The sequence below is a fragment of the Macadamia integrifolia genome, unplaced genomic scaffold, assembly GCF_013358625.1.
Source record: "Macadamia integrifolia cultivar HAES 741 unplaced genomic scaffold, SCU_Mint_v3 scaffold1793, whole genome shotgun sequence".
NCBI lineage: Eukaryota > Viridiplantae > Streptophyta > Magnoliopsida > Proteales > Proteaceae > Macadamia > Macadamia integrifolia.
The window spans coordinates 1-20,614 of NW_024868354.1; the positions used below are offsets into that span (position 1 = coordinate 1).

General features: G+C 37.6%; 2 protein-coding genes across 3 annotated transcripts in view; both read left to right on the forward strand.

Moving 5' to 3' along the window:
* Positions 1-545: 545 nt before the first annotated feature.
* LOC122064846 (nascent polypeptide-associated complex subunit alpha-like protein 3) lies at positions 546-833 on the forward strand. The gene has a single exon (XM_042628629.1). It carries the CDS (start codon positions 546-548, stop codon positions 831-833), a length of 288 nt encoding a protein of 95 aa, XP_042484563.1.
* Positions 834-5,604: 4,771 nt separating this feature from the next.
* The window catches only part of LOC122064847 (syntaxin-31), a 28,686-nt gene continuing 13,676 nt past the window's right edge, over positions 5,605-20,614 (forward strand). Inside the window, exons 1-3 of one of the 2 annotated variants that reach the window (XM_042628630.1) lie at positions 5,605-6,049; positions 19,329-19,579; positions 19,666-19,817. In XM_042628630.1, the coding sequence (XP_042484564.1) occupies positions 5,818-6,049; positions 19,329-19,579; positions 19,666-19,817 (635 nt within the window). In that variant the 5' untranslated portion in view covers positions 5,605-5,817. The remainder of the gene's footprint in view (positions 6,050-19,328; positions 19,580-19,665; positions 19,818-20,614) is intronic. The other variant, XM_042628632.1, reaches the window with a different exon arrangement.

Below are 20,614 nucleotides of genomic sequence, written 5' to 3' on the forward strand. Positions count from 1 at the left end.
AGGAAACTCCTAGCTCTTTCCATTGTGAGAGTGAAATAGGGTTTTAGGGATTCTATTATAAATAGAATACTGACGGTCCCTGCAGCTATTACTTTACTTAATGCCTTATTGGTTTTGGGAACACGGCTTTCTCACAAGAGCAAGTGCACAGAAAGAAAGGAAACCCTAGAGTAAGAGGCTGCAGAAGATCTCAGTAGAAGGACTCCACTTGCATAGTTCATTGCCATCTTCATGGGAGTAATGTTTAACCACATGGGACAGAGGTTGATGATCTATGTTCATGGGACACAGGTACTTCTTTATTTCCATTTATGGTTCTTGTCATGGTTGTTCCATTGATTATTATAGATATGGTAAATCTATATGGTTATGTATTTTAAGATGAGATACTTTATTGTTCTTGGTTTAGGGACTACACCTATGATTAATCTTTTATGATTGGTTGATGATCCTTGTATTCTAAACACTATAGGGTTATTCATATGTTTAATATGGTAAAGAATCCCTAACATGTGGAACTTACAATAGAAGAGCCTCTTGAAACGATGACTGCGCAAACACAAGAGGAGCTTCTTGCTGCTCACCTCGAGCAGCAAAAGATCGATCCTGATGAGCCCGTGGTTGAAGATGACGACGATGATGAAGATGATGATGATGCTGAGGGACAAGAAGATGGGGATGCAAGTGGTAGGTCAAAGCAGAGTAGAAGTGAGAAGAAGAATCTCAAGGCAATGTTGAAGCTTGGAATGAAACCCATCCCTAGTGTTAGTCGTGTAACTTCAAAAAGAGAACGAATGTTCATCTTTATACCTTTTTATTTAATTGTTGCTTGATATCAGATGCATGCCCAAGGACATTGAGCCGGTGATGACATAAGCAGGAGTTTCCAGGTCGAAAGCTGTGAAGGCTCTCAAGGCTTGTGAGGGTGACACTGTTTCTGCAATCATGGAGTAAACAAACTAAGAGTGGCTCTCTAGAAGACCTCTTCGGCTTGTGATGAGTAAACAACTTTCTCCGTTAAGTGTGTTTTTTGAGGTTGCAATGATTGTTGGAAAGTTTTATTTTATCTTGTGAATCTCTCTCATTTCATCTGGAAAAAAAAACGAACAGAGGAGGAAGGATTTGAAATGGAGAACCAAGAAGCCTTGACAGTTGACAGTTGTTATGCCAATCAGGAATTGTGGAACCTACAACAGAAGCACAACTGCACGGAATCACGTCTGCTGTGGAGTTCTATGTCGGCGGTAACACGAGTTGGGTTAAATCCATCGGAACCAAGACTGAGAACTATGAATAAGAGACAGAAAGAAGATTGAAGATTGAACCTACAAATTTGAATAGGTTTTATGGCAGCGGTGACGGAGACAAAGACGAAGACGAGAGAGAGAGAGAGAGAGAGAGAGAGAGAGAGAGAGAGAGAGAGAGAGAGAGAGCATGAAGAAGATGCTATGGTATGTAGGTAACTTTTGGACCTAATTGTAAGAATCTTTTAAACTACAGGTAAAAGGACATAATTCGTTCAAACCCTTGGATTCACGTGTAATTTTTGCAAACTACAGGGGACGGGGGCGTAATTTTCCCTGAATAAAATGTGCCGAAATCATCAGTTTATACTTGTCTGTTCAATTACTACAGTAGTTCATTTTTACTACGAAAAATTCCCGTAGTAAAAGAGCATATTTGTTGTAGTGACTATTGGGGTCCCTTTTGTTGCAGGAAAGCTTACCATAGGAGATTGCAACTCTATTCTAGATCTGATTAGGAAAAAGCTTGAAGGCAAGATTTCTTTCTTAGCATATGGGTGGAATTGATCTACAAGAGGTACTTGAAGAAGGAGACTATGTGGACTATGAAGGCTACTAGTGAAGCTCCTTGGGTGTGGAGGAAGATTCTAAAATGTAGGAACAAAGTGGAAGGTGTTATTATACATTTGGTAGGCAATGGAAGATCCACTAGGTTATGGGTCGATTTTTGGCATCCAAAGGGTATCCTTATTAAGAGATTTGATGAAAGAATAAGATATGACTCTGGTTTATCTCATCTTACTATAGTTGAAGAAATCTTAAGGAATGGAGAATGGCAGCCCACACCCGCTACAACTCTTGATCTTATTGAAGCTTGGGGATGTCTTCAAACTATCCTTAGACTTCACTATGGTGAAGAGGACTTAGTGGTGTGGAAAGGAGATCGTACATGTGTCTTTACTACTAAATCAGCATAGGAGATAGTGAGGAGGAAAGAGAGAAAGGTTAGTTGGAAGAAATCTGTTTGGTTTGAAGGCAATATACCAAGGCATTCATTCACAACTTGGAGATGCTTAATTTGATGCTTTACGAACAAAGATCAGCTCATCAAGAGGAGGATGAATATCAAAACCTCAATGCATTTTCTGTTGGGCATGTATGAAAAATAGAAATCATTTATTCTTTGAATGTCAGTTTTCATATGCTATGTGAGTTAAGGTATCTCTATTGTGCAATCAAAATGGTAAAAAATTTGATAGTATTATGGAAATAGCATTGTGGGTAAAAAATGAATTTCATAATAGTAACCCTTTAAGAGTAGTTGGGAAGGTAGCTTTCTGTGCCACAGTACAACACATTTGGCATGAAAGGAGCATTAGGATTTTCAAATAAAAAATCTGAACTACTCAGATTTTGGAAGCCATGATTTCAGAAGTGAAGTTGAAATGTTCAAATATGAACTTTATAGTTGAAGGTAGTCCTAGAAACTAGTTCTTAGCAACAACTTGGGGACTCAAAGTCACTTGGAAAATAGTGATTCCTAGAGCTTGTTGCTGGTTCCAACCACTTGAGAACATGGTAGCATTGCATTGTGATGGGTCCCTTACAAATGATAGAGCATCCTATGGAGGGCTAATCAGAGATAGAGTGGGGTTGCCCATTATAGCTTATGTAGATATGGGAGAAGCTACAACAATATTGTGGCTGGAATTACAGGCTATCCTCAGAGGAATAAACATTTGTGTGGGAAAGAATATCATGGTGGTATCCATTTGATCATATTCAAAATTGGCCATTGATATGTTAAATGGTGTGATAGAAGGGCCTTGGCAAGCCAGAGTTATTAAAAGTGAGATAATTAATAGCCCAACATCACTAGTAAGGAAGGAATTCAAGCATGTTTGGAGGGAGATAAATAAACCAACGGATTTTTTAGCCTCATATGCAATAGGTCAGGGAGAGACTATTATTCAGACTCAAGATTTTCCAGATGAGCTAAATAATTTAGTAAGAGATGATTCTGAGTTTATGGTATATTACAGATTGTAATCTTTGTTCTTGCTTTCCATTTGTAAATATGCTAGAAAAGAAAAAGCCAAGACAAAAGCATTGAAATTAGAATGGGAACAATTGAAAACATCGATGAAAACTGGTTAAAATCTAAGCGTAAAATATATTGATATAAGTGTTAAAAAAAAAAATCAGATTAAGAAGAAGAGACCTGGATATATACAACTTTCCATAGGAATTTTTTTATAAGAAAACAAACCGAAAACATATAATTGGTGTCAACGCCACTATCATACTAAGGACAAGAGCGACCTATGCTCAATAGAAGTAAGATAACTTCACATAGAATACCTAAAATGAGATAAAACAAAAAGGAACAAGAAGAAGACTCATCTGGCTATAACTTTTATGAAGCACGGTAATAAGAAGGGTGTAGACTCAGTTCATATTGAGCTCAAATCGGAACTGGTCAAATAGATTAGCAAAATAACTCTAAAATAAATTCCAATACACAAAAAAAAATTGTCGGAATAACGATGTAAAATCCTCCAAAACATGGGAGGGGACGAGGGGTCATCTATTTATAGCTTTGGGACCTCTTATAAACCAAGGGAAGTTGGCTTTGCTTCCTTTCTTGTGGGATTTCTATCCTCCGTGGAAAGGGCAATGTGGCTATTTATAGGAAGAAATATTTCTCCCATAGCCAAGACAAAGTTTTCCTTTATGACTTGGGTTCTATAATCTTCTAGGATGTCCTTAAGGTCTCAGAATATGTCTAAGTACAAGCCTTGGGCGGCAAGAAAGAGACATAGATGAGATTTCACAAGATATGCACAATCCTTACAAAATCACAGGGTCGATACAAATTGAGTTTGGCTGTCAGATTGTGGGATATATTCGATTTTAACTAGGATGCATCTGGCGTTGGCCGAGATGCATTTGGCATTAGCCTGAGTCAATATAATTCTAACCTGAGCTGACTCACTAGATTGGGCTATTTGCTCAAACCAGGATTGGTTTATGGTTTACGGGGTGGTCTGAGTTGATTCTAAGCATGTCAAAAACCCATTGACCAAAGTTTGAAAATATGTTTTTATATTAATTTAGAACCATCCTATATTGGTATGAATGCATAAAGCACTGGTAAGGGCAAAAAAGAGAAATTACCACATGGAATCAGGTCAGATCGACTAATCCGTACGATCTGTTTCCCTACCTAATCCGATGCATTGCTCTAGAATCAGGGAGTAATCGGAATATTCAAATTTTCTGATATGCCCAACTATATGTGATAAAAAGATTAGGAAAAGGTTATTGTCTATTTCTCTTATCCTCATCTGAAATGACCTCACTACCTTCCTATATATGATACCGTTTCATCGCACATCAGTAGTGGTAAATCAATTTGTCGCACCACATTGGTGCACTCCTTATACCGCTTGCTCGAAAACCCTCTTCCAGGAAGATTGTACTCTTAACACACACACACACACGCATGCACGCGCACGCGCACACATACACACACACACACACACACACAGAGAGAGAGAGAGAGAGAGAGAGAGAGAGAGAGAGAGAGAGAGAGAGAGAGAGAGATTGCCTAGAGTGAATAGGCACTTGGTAGTGTGTGGTGCAATTGACGCCCATAGCTATGAGGAGGTCTTGGGTTCCAACCTCCTTGTTCACACCTTCCCTCAATGGGATAGAGTAAGACTTGATGGTTAAGGTTTGTAAATCTTGCTTCTTGGATTAGATGTACCATTTCTTTTTAATCGATTTTTATTACCTTTGTTATCTTTCGGCCATATATATTGATCCATTTTAAGGGTGTTAAAGACACAGTTTCAATTAAATGGTATGATTTGGTTCGATCAAAATGTCAGAGGTATAAACCAAATTGATAAACAATTCATAAAATGAAATCAAAATCGAACTATTTATTAAACCGTTATAGAGTTTCTGAACGGTTTCATAGAATATATGGCATCTAAAATTCCACTATCATATAAAAAAGCGTAAACAATTATTTAATACAAACTTACTCTTATCTTTTTAAATTTGGAAGAGAGTTATTTATTTATTATATAATAAAAAATTAAGCAATTTTAATCCCTTCAAAGTTCAAACATTTTAAATGGTAAAATCAAAATTAAACCGTTTATTAAAAAATCTTATTTTAAAAATCAAATCTAACCAAACCAAACCATTTATTAAACGGTTTTAAGATTTCAATTTAAACAACTTGGTTCGATTTTGAATTGGTTTTGACACACTCAAGTTGAAAAAAAAAAAAAAGGGCAAATGGTCTAGATCTGTGGCGCCTATGTACTGGCCCACTCAACCGTAATAAGGAAGCAAAACAGCCGGTGGTCAGGTAGTGAGTCTAGTGACCATTCCCGCGGCTCGGACGCCATTCGATCTGTCATATCTACATATCGGAAATTAATTGAAAAGCTTCCCGTGTTACTCCACTCTGATTCGATTCTGAGTGTTTAAACAACCGAAGCAGATACTCTTTCATTCCATAATTTCCATTTCTCTCCAGGGTTCGTTTTTAGTTTTAATGGCTTCTGCCGGAGTTTCCTTATATCGAGATCGGACGTCGGAATTTCGTTTGGTGTCCGAAAGATTAAAGAAGATCGAAAGGCTGGCGGATGTTCCCGGAACGGGGAATGACCCGGAGACGTTGAATGCATCGCCGGCAAGCTCTTCTCGATCTGAATTCAAAAAGATTGCATCGAGGATTGGTCTGGGGATTCATGAGACATCTCTCAAGATCTCGAGACTCGCTAAATGTATGTATCTTTGATTTTCTCTTCCAATGTTTGGCTAGGTATTGGATCTCGTTTATCATTATTTGGTATTGCTTCTTTGTGGGTTCTCAGTTCTTATTGGGCTTTGTATCGCTTAAATATGAACTGCAGACTATATAATTTCCTATAGGTGTTCAACTAACGTTAATAATAAGTGGGTGGATTGAGGATTCAAAAATCTACAATGTATGCCAACACAAATTATTGGGCCTGACCATGGGAATCATGTTTTTCTGGCACTATGCAATATGCCATGTACATTTAAAAAAAAAAAACAGCTCACACCATGCACTTTTACGAAATGAATATACTGAATCAAGAGATGATGTCTGTCCACTTTAGACTATTTTATTGTAGTTCATGGTGTCTATGAGATTAACTTCTTCATTTGACCTGTTCCAAATTCAAGAAATATCAAACTCCCTTCCAGGTACTATCAAAATGTTGACAAGTCATTCTTTTTTAACTGTCAAGAGTTGTCAATGTGTGCTGCTTGTGACATGCCAAAACCTTAGCTATGGTTATTGATGATAAGAAAATACAACTGATGTCTAAGATTTGAGGGACTTGGTATGCTTCTGTAGTTCCATTTGGACCACTATTGCTTTATGCATTTAACACAATTAGTTGGGTTATATGCCCTTTTAACCTTTTTCTGGGGCAGTTACTATAAGCAAAGTTCTGAGTGTGGAAACGGTATCTTAAATCTTAGAGGGATTTAATTGAATCCGATTGTGAGTCTTATCTTTGAATCTATAAATCAAGTCTGTATTAATTAAAAAAAAAAGCACTTTGATTCTATATGTATACATACCCATAAGGTTTTTCCAATAAATTTTCCTTTGAGTTTTAATGGAATACGTTGATCACACAACATTCCGGACACACCTCTCCACTTCATCCACCCTATTCTAATTATTTGTGCAACGTCATACTCTATTTTTCCTTCTTTATTTATGATCAAACCTAGATACCTAAATTTCACTTTGAGGTATCTTTCTACCATCTATATTCACTACCCCACATCCAGTCTTATTGTTACTAAAAGTTACATACCATACACTCTTTTTTCTTGGTTCTCCTTATCTTAAAACCTTTTTATTCCAAGGTTGATTTCCATGGGATCTGATCTTGAATGTCTTTAGCTAGTTTGTGTATGATTAGCACAGACAAATACAGACTTGAACCTGATCTTTGATGTAAACCAATTGTAATTGAGAATTCACTACCCTACCCCTACAATTCATAGGCGTACCCAGTGTACAAGGCTCCACATGTGCTATTCCACATATTTACTCAGACCACTTTTCTTATCTAACACTCGCCAAATTTAGGAACTCTATCATAAGCTTTTTCTAAGTCAATAAAGACCATATGGAAATCCTTCTTATATTCTTTAAATCATTCCATTAGTCTTCTAAGAAATCAAAATAGCTTCTGTGGTTGATCTTCCTAGTATAAAACTAAATTGGTTATCCAAATTATAAGTTTTTATTTTTTTATTTTTTTTTGTCTCAATCAGGTTTTAATTACTCTCTCCCATAATTTCATTGTGTGGCTCATAATTTTTATTATTTTGTAGTTATTACTACTTTAAAAATTACTTTTATTTTTATAAGTCAGAACCACAATCTCCTCCATTCTCTTGGAATGTTTTCTTGTGCTCATAATCTTATTAAATAATATAGCTAGCCAAGTTATTCCATTAATTCCTAAGCTTGCGACACCTCGATTGGAATACTATTTGGACCTATTTATTTGCCTATTTTTATTTTCTTTAAAGCTACTTTACATCAGACCAAGGTTCTAAATCTTGGTTTTGAGGCCTAGGATATGTTTTTTTTTCCCCTGAATTTTGAATGCTGCCTATTTTTAACATTTACACATTCTATGAATTAGTTTCACAAAAAACCCACCCGAAATGGTACTTGTGGTTTGGACCCAAGTTTTCTAGTGTAGTGTGTGTTGAATGCTGCTGTACGGCCTTACTATAACATATAAAAAACTGAAACACAACTACCATGTCTACATTACTAATTGTTCCAAATTTTTGGCTTAGGGAAAAAATTGTTACCTTCAAGCTTCAATGACACAAATACACGATGTGGAAATATTGAATGCATACGAAAATGTTAAAAAATGGTGATGATTAGTGATTTGGGAAAAAAATTGAATTTCTTGACAAAATCCTCCCTTGAAGAGTCAAAATGTGATACCAGAAGCTTTCAGTTGAAACCCTATTGCAATAAGGCAGGTTTCGATGGAGTTATGGGACTTTAAGTGGATAATTGGACCAAGTAATGTAAGATTTTATGATCCAATCCCAGGTAGGATCTTTAGTAAATTCAACAAAAATCAGATTTAGGGATAGGGAAGAAATGGGGGGGGGGTGGTAGGGGATTGACTATCTCAGCCTGGTTCTCTCACCCTTAGCTTTCTCAGCTGGTGATCATCCTTTCTCAGGGAATAATTTTGCAAATATCAAAAATAAACTTTCGTTCAATCAAATTCATGTTCAATTATGCAGCCCTTTACAAATTTATATAGGAGACTCAAAACTGACTCAAACACTAAAATGGAAAGGCCTAACCCAATCCTTAACTAATTAAGAAATCTAAACTGATTAGAAAACTAGAATAACAAAGAAAATAGACTCAAAACAGGACTTTAACTAAACTAATGAATTAAATCTCGTTTATCTACTTTGTACCCATATTTTAGGACATTAAAGTGGCCATTACAGAGAAAATCCATGGGATCAAAGGTCCAACACATATATAACCCAACACAAGGCTTATTTCCAATAAAATAAGCCCATTAAGTGACTTATCTGCATCACCAAGTTTCGGTGAAAACTGGTTGAACCATGTCGAAACCATCGAAACTTTTGAAATATGGTATGAACCAGTATTAACCTTAGGTTTTGTCTCGGTACTTGTCGAAACTGAGATATCTTGGTCGAAACATATAGTTTTGGCTGAGATTTAGTTCCATGCTTTAGCCACATTAATTTTTCATATAAAGTTTGTGGTTTCTTAATGGTTGTAAGTTGTAACAACCTTATAAAACACTATTATCTGTATTGTTTTCATTTATTAAGTTGTAGAAATAGTTTTTCCATCTCTTATTAATATTCTCATCACTTATTAATACTTTGTCATTTTCACTTCTAATGCATATAATATGGTGGAGTCTCCATTTCTTTCCCTCATTTTAGCTACTTTATAGATAGCTTTGACCCTCCTTTGTGGTTAATTTGTTCTAGTAATCCTCTTATTTCTTAGTCTTTACTTTCCCTACTATCTTCTTAGCTCATTTCTAGCAAATTTATACCTTTGTAAATTCTCCCCATCCTTAGTCCTTTGCCACGTTTTAAAACTAGATTCTTAGCCTTGATAACTGCTTGAACTTCATCAGCCCACAACTTAGTTTCCCTAGATGAATGTTGTTTTCCTTTAGATTTACCTAGGACTTCGTTAGCTACATTAGCCATCTTCATCATATTAGTGTCTCCATTGAAGTCCCACTGTCCCTGTGCTACTAATTTATTAGGTCTTCAAATTTTTTCCTTTTAATTTCCATCCTCTTATCCTAGGGCAATTATCTCACATTTCTTAGGATTTAGTGTTTTAAAACACATTTCTATTACCATTAATCTATGTTGCATGGTTAAGCTCTGTCATGGTATGACTTTACTATCTTACATAAGAACCTTTTAGCCCTTCTACTTAAAAATAAATCTATTTGGTGACTATTTTGCCCACTTTTGAAGGTTATTAAATGTTCTTCTCTCTTATCAAATAATGCATTTACTATTGATAAATCATAAGCTACAACAAATTCTAAAACTGAAGTACCCTCCTTGTTCCTATCTCCAAAACCATATTCTCCTTGAATTCTCTTATAACCTCTACTATCTCTTCCAATATGTCCATTTAGATCTTTCCCTATAATAATATTTTCTCCTTGACTAATTTCTTAAACTAATCTATCCACATGTTTCCAAAAGTGTTTGTTAATATTATCTTCTAATCTGATTTGTGTTGCAGAGGTACTAAGTTTATTTTCCTCTTTTCTTTACACAAAATTGATGGATATTATCCTATCACTATTTCTTTTAACATCACATCCACAACATAATTTTTTAAATATTTATCTGTTACTATTCCCACACTTCTATTATTTTTATCCCTAGTACTTCAATACACTTCTATTATTTTTATCCCTAGTACTTCAATGTTTATAGTAATCAAATTACTTGGCCTTATTACCTTTCCATATGGTCTCTTGTATACAAGTTATGTTAATTATTCTTCTTCTAATTATATCTATCAATTATAAATTCTTTCCTATGAAATCTCCTATGATGCTAATCTAATCCTATGCTTTTATACTAGCTTCTTTACTCGCACTCATCCATGGTGCGAGAACCCTTGGCCACTTGTCACCGCAATAGGGGCCGAAGCAGTGCATCACTTACAAGGGATTCCCTTGCTCACTATCGAATACACTTGGGTCATAGTGCAGCTCATCACTTCCAGGGGATGCTCCAGCGTAAGATCGAAAATATGGATGGGTTAGATTAAGGAATGCTAAGGAGAAGATAATTTATAGGAGAGCATGGTTAAGCGTCCAGATGCCTTGGTTGCGTTGCGTCCAGGACCCTTCAACACTTTTAGTTGCTTGGACACCATGACAATTATGTATGAAAGAACTTAAATTGGTAGGGAAAGTAATAGAGAAATGAGGTAATTCATAGTTGATTGGTGTGGAATTGGGCTTTCAAGAATGGTGTGGAAATCAGATTGGAATGATATAGATTTTTCCTCATGTAGAGCATGGAAAGGTGATGCAGGTGATATCAAATCTTACCATAAAAGAAAAAAATTCTTACCATGAAGATCCTGTTAAAGTGTAATCATGACAGCGGGAATGTCCCTATCATGGGGTGTGTGTTTTAAGTTATAGAGTTTGGGTCTATGTTTATGTCTTCTTTAGTTATTGACTTTAAGTCGTATTTGTGTAATTAGACTTAGACTCTTAGTAGGAAACCTACTAAGAATCTAATACTGAAATATAATATAAAAGTCTATTGCTGGACCACGATAGGATTATTGAGTCCTATCATGTTCCAGGGTTCATAATCTATTCTCTATTGTTTATCTTTTTCTTCTTCTTTTCTTCTCCTTGTGAGAACTGGTTATAGTTTTCTCTTTTGCTACAGATCCCTTCAAATGATAGTTAAAAGCAATAGGAGTTCAGAAATTGTTAAAATCAGAACTTGCAGATTTTCCAAAACTGACTTGAAGTTCTTACTTGCAGAATTTCCAAACCTGATCAGAGTTCATTTTAGTCTAAGCCTTGAAAACCTATTTTCTTGAGTTTCCTCCTTCAAACCAATTTTCTCTGTTAAAATCCATGTCAAACATCACTCATTTCTTGATTCCATTTTTTCTGGTCCTTATTTGTCAATTGGAACCATTGATTGTCTGTCAGTATTCATTACCCTACTGAAGTGTATAAAGGTTCCTATCTTCAGGACTCCTGAACAGCACATTTTCACTTTGGGACTTCTGGCTTAAGAAATGAATAAACACTTTGTAAGCAACAAATAAAAATAAATAAAACAGCATAGCATAATCACCTAAACACGTATATTAAAAAATAACAATTCACAAACTTGAGTGCTCATGCTTCTCGACTGTAGCAGTAAATACCCCTTTGTTTAAATACCTTTGAATTTAGTTCCCAAACCTTGTGATATGAACTGCTGCTGTACTTCCATGGCTCATAGACGATACTCTGGCATTGTACTTTATTTTAACTATAGCAATGTTGAATTGAATGCCCTTGTGATATTGCTATAAGATCTTTCTTGCATAAGTGATTTCAAAGTTCTATTTTAAGAATCAAACGAGGATGTTATGTTGCTGCTTTTAGTGTACAAGGATGACATGTTGCACTTTACTGGCCAATGATACGTTTTTTTATAATATTATGCACATATTATTTGGAAAAGGGGGGGGGGATGGATATCATGATTATTTCTTGATCAGGAATAGAATTCTGTAATTAGTGTTTTTTATTTTTTTTTCTTTCTCTTTTTTACTTCGCATGCTTTTATTAGGTTGGGTAAAGTAGTTGGTGCCTTTTGTGGGAAGTACCCTGCCATGTTTAACATGGCATTGGCAGATTTAGAGATTCTAAAATTTTATTTCTCAGGGTAGCCTGTGGGACTGATATGAACAAAGCGTTGGGACACTCTTGTAAAGTTTTTGATATATTTGGAGGACAATATAGACTATGGCTTACACTATAGGGGTAACCCAATAGTGCTAGAAGGGTATTGACATACTGTGATGCTAATTGGATTTCTAACACTAGGGATGCCTTGGCTATTAGTGGATGCATATTCACACAAGGAGGTGGAGTGCTTTCATAAAAATCGGTTAAACATACCTGTGGTACGGGATCCACCACGGTAGCTAAGCTTTTGGCTTTAGAAAAAGCCGGTACTAAATCTGAATGGTTGAGAAACTTGCTTGTGCGTTCCTTTAGGGAAAAAAAAAAAAAAAAAAAAAAAAAAAAAAAAGAGATGTCTGCTTTACACTTTACCTTGTACAGCTACTTGTTTCAAATTGATCACTTATCCTTTAAGTAAAGGAATAAACCAAATCCCTACACTATGATAGTCAACAGCAATTGGTAAGGAAAATTTTAAGGTCTATTATAGGAAAAGGAGGCATATACACCTAAGATATAGTCCGGAGAGGCACTGTATTACTGAAGGAACGATTGCTATTGATTTCGTTAGGTCAGAAAAGAATTTGGCTGACATATTTACAAAGGCTCAAACTTGGCATCCATCCCCGCTATCTTGATGAAATGGATTTCAATTCCTTAACCAAGATAACGAGGGATATCCAAGAGACGGGGGCCACCTCTTACTATTTTGTTAAGTGGAAAGAGGAATATTTGGGTGAAAACATTCAAGGAGACCAAAATTTCACTGAACTACAGTGACCTGATTCTCTCATGCCGAGTCCTTGCTTCAATAATCTCTTTTATCGTGTGAGCGGTACGTAGGCATCCCAGGAACTCACTTTAGGTCTGGTCTAAGAATGTGGAAAAGGATTGGAAATTAGGGAAGTACAATGATACTGAAAGAATGAGGCCTGCTCCTTTTGTGGTATGGGGATGGGAAGTTGGGATGGGGGTGTAGTCTTGTTGTCCGATGGTACCATCAATAAGAACGAGGCATGCTCCTCTTCAAGTGCGGGGAAAGGGAAGTGGGCAGGAATGAGCTTAAGGCTTGTGACATAAGTTATGTGATGGATACTCTACCTATGTGAGAGGAGATCCCTACAATTAGGTTCAAAGGGTAAAAAAAGTCACTTAATGACTTGTTAAGTACTATCAGTTTTTGGCTCATTTTGGTTAGATGGGAAGGTAGTGCTTGCCACCATTGAAGGAGGGTGACCTTTAAAGGAGGCTGAGGTCAGACTCTTAATTAGCTGTAGCACGCAAATGTGGAGGTGTGTTAACTATGGTGCACACAATGGACTGATCAAGTGGTTTTAAGAAGTGGGGCCACTTCTAATAAGAGTTTTAAAGGTAGATTTCTTAACATCCATGCTTCTGAGATGTGGACAAGGCCGGTTAAAAATAACCACAAATTCGAACTGGACGGCTCAAAAATAAAATGGTAGGGTGTAGTTGATAAGTTAGTTGGTTCCATTGATAAGGAAAAGGTTCAAGAAGTCATAACTTCATATATACTTTGTAATGTAACTTATGCGACGTTGTATAGATTCAAGTCTAAAAGACTTCTGCAATGATGCACCCTAGCAGTTCTAAAGTTCTCAACGTTTCATTCCTGGTTTAATCGATATTTTGAATATTGTGGAGGAAATTTCTGTATTTTATTGGTTTTAAAATAACATATCTACTTATACTCAGCTAATCCCTTTTGCATAGATCCTGCAATCTTTGAATATATAGTTCTTTTATTGCCTTCATACCTTTTATAGCATGTCTTGTGGTACTAATCCTATTTATAAGCATATAATTAGGGGCCCATTTGATAACGTTTCTACCGTTTCTGTTTCAAGAAACGGCAGAAACATAAATTTCCGTTTCTAGAAACAGAAACAGAATTGAAGGTGTTTGATAGTCATGTTTCTGGAAGTTGATAGTAACCAGCGAAAAGAATGGCCACGAGTCATTTCCAGAAATGGTGAAACAAGTGAAAAGAACTTGTTTCGCCTGGGTCGTTTCTTGAATCATAAATAGGTAGAAATTTCAATTTCTATTTCTGAAAACAAGTGAAACGAAACAGTTTTATCAAATGCCTTTTGTTCCGTTTCAACCGTCTCTGGACACAAAAATGACAAAAACGTGTTTCTTGAAATGTTATCAAACGGGCCCTAGATTTACATTATGGAACATTGGATCTTTGGCGGATAAGAGTATGGAGTTGATTGATGTTATGTGGCGAAGAAGGATTAATGTCGCATGTGTTCAAGAAACGAGATGGAGAGGTAGTAAAGCTAAGGTGTTGGATGAATTCAAGCTATGATACTTGGGAAGCGAAAGTGGGAGAGGTGGAGTGAGCATAGTGGTGGACAAAGACCTTAAAAAGGACATTGTGGAGGTAAAGAGATTTGGAGAGAGGATTCTACTCCATTAAGTTGGTGTTAGATGATGAAATTATCAACATAGCTAGCGTATACGCGCCCCAAACAGGACTTGATGAGAGTGTTAAAGTACAATTCTGGGAGCATATGGATGACTTGATGATTGTGTTGGTCAGGGAGAAAATTATTATAGGTGGGGACCTAAACAGGCACATTGGCAAAGACCCGAGAGGCTATGAAGAGGTGCATGGAGGATACGGATTCGGGGAAAGGAATGTAGAGGGGATCTCAATGTTGGACTTTGCTTTAGCATATGACTATTGCATTGCAAACACCTTTATTAAGAAGAGAGAAGAACATCTAGTTACCTACAAAAGTGGGCATAATGCAAACCCTACCCAAAAGCCCAAATCAAAGAAGAGAGGCAATCCGGACAATTGTAGGTAGAGTTCCACCAAACCCTACCCAACTTTTCTCCACATATCAAACTCCTAGCCGCCAAGCTGAGATTTGAAGCTCTCGTTGGCAAGAAGGCAGCCACATTGGCAGGGCGCTAGCCTGGCGGAGCTCCGGCTAGCGTTGGTGATAGTTGCGGAGGGGCGCCGGCCTTGCAGTGGGCAGCGGTGGGATGGCTGTTAGCCAAGCATAGTTGATAGCCTTGTGGGCTACTGGCCATGTGGGTGGCTGGCCTTAAGGGCGCCTATGGAGCAAATGAAGCAATAAACATAGATCTGGGAGATGGAGAGACCGGTGAATCCAGATCTAGGCAGCGACTTGGTCACCAGAAAGTTTCATACGAGCTGGGTAGCGACACATGGATGGGCGACTGCAGGCAGAGAGTGGAGAACTCGGTGACAAAGTCACTCTAGATTTGAGCAGCAGCTCAAGAACTCACCTGATTTGAGGCTTGACGGAATGGAATCTCAATGGAGTCAGTAAGGGTGGAGTATGACTTCCTGATCGTGTGAGACAAAGGAGGAAAGAGAAGAGATGGGGAGAGAGGGAGAGAGGGAAAGGGAGAGGGAGAGGGAGAAGAAGAAAAGAAAGAGAGGAGGAAGAAGAGAGTAGAGGGTGAGAGGGAGAGAGGGAAAGGATGAGAGGAGGAAGAAGGGTGAGAGAGAGAGAGAGAGAGAGAGAGAGAGAGAGAGCGGTGGTAGAGAGGTCTACCCGCCTTTTGCTTTTTTTTTTTTGGATTTCTTTTGTTTACTAGAAGATCTGACAGAATGTTTTGTAAATATTGTAAGGTTATACCGGGAGAGATTTTAACGGCTCAACATTAACTACTAGTCCTAGATATCTATCTCAGTATGAAGCAACGCAAGAAGGCTAAGCAGATCTACCCTAAGATAAATGGGGGCTGCTACAAGGAGCTACCATGAAATCTTTTATTGATAAAATGGTTAAACATGGCAAGTGGGAATGGAAAGGGAATACTAACGAGATATGGACGAATATGATGACTTGTATTAAGATGGTGGCCAAAGAAGTTCTAGGGGTATCAAAGGGTGAGTGCCAGACTCATAGAGAGACCTGGTGGTGGAATAATGAGGTCCAAGTAGCCATTCAGACTAAGAAAGATTGTTTTAAGTCTTGGCAGAGGACTAACGAGGTAGAGCATAGGGCACGTTATCACACAACTAGACATGAGGCTAGGAAGATTGTGGGGAAAGCAAGGGCAACGAAATATGATGATATGTATGAAAACCTTAATACAAGGGAAGGGAAAAAAGAGATATATAAAATAGATAAAATAAGAGAAAGGATGACCAGAGATTTTGACCATGTCGGATGTAGTAAGAGCGAGGATGGAAGAGTTCTAGTACAAAATGAGGACATCATGAAGGATGGGGTGATTATTTTCGCAACCTACTAAATGGAGATACCTTGACTGATAGGAGGGACTCAGAAGTGGAGGAGAATAGGCATCAATCCAACTCATCACATGGATATTTATTGCAGGTTGGCGAAATCGAGGTTATAGAGGCCCTATAAAAGATGAATGTAGGTAGAACACCGAGACCGGATGAGATCGTAATTGAAGTGTGGAAGAGCCTAGGAGGACATGGGGTGTCTTGGCTAACCAAACAGTTTAACAAGATTGTGAGCACTAGGACTATGCTAGATGAGTGGAGGAGAAGCAAAATATAGTTCCGATTTTTAAGAATAAAGGTGATATTCAGAATTGCAATAACTATAGAGGTATGAAACTTATGAATCATATTATGAAACTTTGGGAAAAGGTTATTGAAGCACACTTAAGGAAGGAAACTAAGGTAATAGAGAACCAATTTGGTTTTATGCCTGGCAGATCCACGACAGAAGCTATTTACCTCCTAAGGAGGCTTATGGAAGTTTTTAGAGCCCACAAAAAGGACTTCCACATGGTTTTCATTGACCTAGAGAAAGCTTATGCCAGAGTACCGAGAGAGCTCATTTGGTATCGTCTTAGAGAAGAGAAGGGGTGTGAATAACTATGTGGATATAATTAAGGACATGTATGAGGGAGTGGTGACAAGTGTCAAGACGATAAAGGGTAAAAGTAACGAATTCCCAATTACTATTGGGCTACACCAAGGATCGGCTCTAAGCCCTTATTTGTTTGCACTCATAAATGGATGAACTAACCAGGCATATACAAGATACGGTTCCATGTTGTATGCTATTCGCGGATGATATCGTTCTGAGAGATGAAACAGTGAAAGAGATTAATACTAAATTGGAGTTATGGAGATCAAGCTTGGAATCAAGAGGTTTTATGATAAGCAGAACGAAGACAGAGTATATTATGTGCCCCTTTAGTCAAACTAGAGTAGGGGAGTGATGAAACTTGGGGAATGGGAGCGACTCCAGAGTAAATATTTTAAATACCTGGGGTCCATCTTTAACAAAGAGGGTGATATAGAGGATGATGTTGCCCACATAATTAAAGTGGGATGGATGAAATGGAGGGGTGTGCCAGGAGTGCTACGTGACAAAAGAATGCTTGTTAAACTTAAGGGAAAATTCTACAGGACAATTATATGACCAACTATAACATATGGAGCGGAGTGTTGGGCAGTCAAGAAGAGACTAAATTGAGTGTAGTTGAGATGAGGATGCTAAGAGGACTGTGTGGCAAGACTAGGAGAGATAAAACAAGGAATTATTGTATTAGAAACGAGTTATGGGTTGCACCAATCCAGGACAAGCTCTGCGAGAACCGGATGAGGTGGTATGGCCATGTGCAACGGAGACCTATAGATGCCCCAGTAAGGAAGAATGATCAGATTCTTTTGGAGGGAGCCAAAAGAGGTAGGGGCAGGCCTGAAATGACTATTAATGAAGTGGTGAGAAAAGACATGCATACGGTGGGGCTCGATCTAGTATGACCATGGATAGAGTTTTGTGGAGGACAAGGATCTGGGTAGCCACCCCGTGTAAGGGATGTTCCTGTGATGCATCTTTGATTACTGCCTTATCTTCTTCTCTTATCCCCCTTTTACTTCTTTTTCCTTCTTTTCTTGCTTCTTTGTTTTTCTTTTTCCATATCAGATCCATGTAACCGAACTCATTTAGTTGGTATAAGGTTATGTTTGTTGTTGTTGTTGTTAAAAATAAAATATAAAAAATTTCCTGCACCAATGACATTGGATGTTGGTCGACCGACCAAGTGAACAGTGTTGGCTCCCTTTTATTGCTGTTGAACAGATTGCCTCCGATGTTGGTTTATGTTAGGGAGACTACTGATTTCAGATATTATCCTTTGTTCAACGCGGAAAGTATTTCTGTCGACATTGGGTGAGGTTAGTCCACCGCGCCTCTGATGTCAGTGAGGTTGCACTAGACTTTGGATAGATGCCAGTAACTGCTAGTTTTTTGTCTTTTCTATCTGAGAGTTGTATCTTTTGGACACCTTTGAATGAGTTTTCCAAAGCGTGTCTCTCCTCTATAAATAGAGGACATCCCAACAGTTAGGAGATACATTTTTGAAGCTCTCTTTCCCCTAAACTCTCTATTAAGACTTCTTTCAGACCAAGTTCATTTCTGGAGTTTATTCTCTTGATTTGTTGAGCACTATAAGAGTCCCAATGTGGCCCGTTAGTTGAGTGCAATAACTGTTTGAAGGAGCCTTTGGGCTGTTATATCTTGGAGGTCAATTCGTAAAGATCCCGGTTTGCACCATGGGAGCGACTACGATCTTAAGGAGAGTGGCTCGTGGCACACCTGAGCCCACTCCCACTTGATTCATTTGTAGCGATACGAACACAGCTGTTGCGCCGAAGAACTCATCAATAGTTCGTAGTCAATTCAACTTTCTCAATTGGAGCGGTATAAGATAAGCCCTATATCTCACGTATTGGTTATTACATATTTCTTCTCTATTATTCAAATTTTTTTATATGTCTGAAGGATGCTACTTTGCAAAGAAAACTCAGAAAGACTAGCGTCTTTCAGATAACCTAGATTGATCTAAATGCTATATTTCTGCATCTCTCCTTTTTTGCACATTTTTGGGAGACAATTCATGAAGCCAATTGACTCTTGTCATGTGAATGAAACTGAAACATTACAGATTATTGGTGCTGCTTGAATGTGCTTTCTTCGCTCAGCTTTGGCATCTCTTGACCTTTTCATCATTTTTTCAGTGGCCAAAAAGTCATCTATGTTCGATGATCCTGTTGTGGAAATACAGGAACTTACTGCTTTGATAAAAGATGACATTACAGCACTCAACATAGCAGTTTCAGATTTACAAACTCTTCAGAACTTGGAAATAGATGATGGAAACTATTCCAAGGATAGAGTTGTCCATGGAACTACTGTTTGTGATGACCTGAAGAACAAGCTTATGGCAACTACAAAACAGTTTCAGGATGTATTAACTGCAAGAACAGAGGTTAGTCATGCCTGGAATGATGAAATGCTTTTTCTGTGCTTGTTTTTCATTTTTCTGTTTTATAACAATAGATTTCATCCTCACAGAACGTCAAGGCTCATGAAAACAGGAAACAGATCTTCTCTACCAACGCATCTAGAGAAAACCCTTTTCTGCAAAAAAATAATACAAAGACTGTGACTGAACCACCTCCATGGTCAAATAAATCTAATCCATCTTCTGTCTTGCCACCTCTAGCGTAAGTATCTTGTTGATATATTAACCAAGTACATGTTAGAAATATTGCATGATAGCCACTTTTATCTTATTGTGCTGTTCAGACATGTTTGCTTTCAATGTCAGGACAATTGAGAGTGATGGTCTGATGCTATGAATATTTTGTGCATTTTATGAGGTGATGGGTTTGTGTGTAGTAACTGCAGTTTGTACATGCCCATTTTACTGAAACTAAAAGCTGCCTTCAGTGATTTTACTCATGTTATATATTGAAGAAAGAAGAACTATTTTATCTATTCCTTGACTTTTACCCTAATCCCCCTTTCTGATGGCAAGTAGACTTTAAGCTTTTCAATTCTGGTTGATAAGATGACTTCTGTTATTCCGAAGATACCGGAAGCTATGTTCTTTGATTGAGATTGGTGGGGGTTGAGGTCTCTTTAGGTCTGATCTTTAACTTAATCACATGAGCTGGAGTGCTGGACATTGCCTGCTATGCCACTATGCAAGGCATGAAAAAGTGGGAAACCTGAACCATGTTTTTGTCGTGCCTTCTAATACCAGTTACATTGGGAATTGTAACTGCTCAAGCCTGGCAATTGGGGCATACACTTGTAGGGAAAAATATTAGCAGTTTTATTAGCCAACCCAATGTATTTTAGTATCTGATTCAGTAATATGTGTTGTTGTGAATTGTGAACACCCCTTAAGGTGTCAAACAATTTGTAACCTTAATTTTTTCTATTTTAGTGTAACACACTTTTTTTTTCTTTTTCCCTTCCAATTAGGGTAAATCCTGTCATTTCACATGTGTACTCA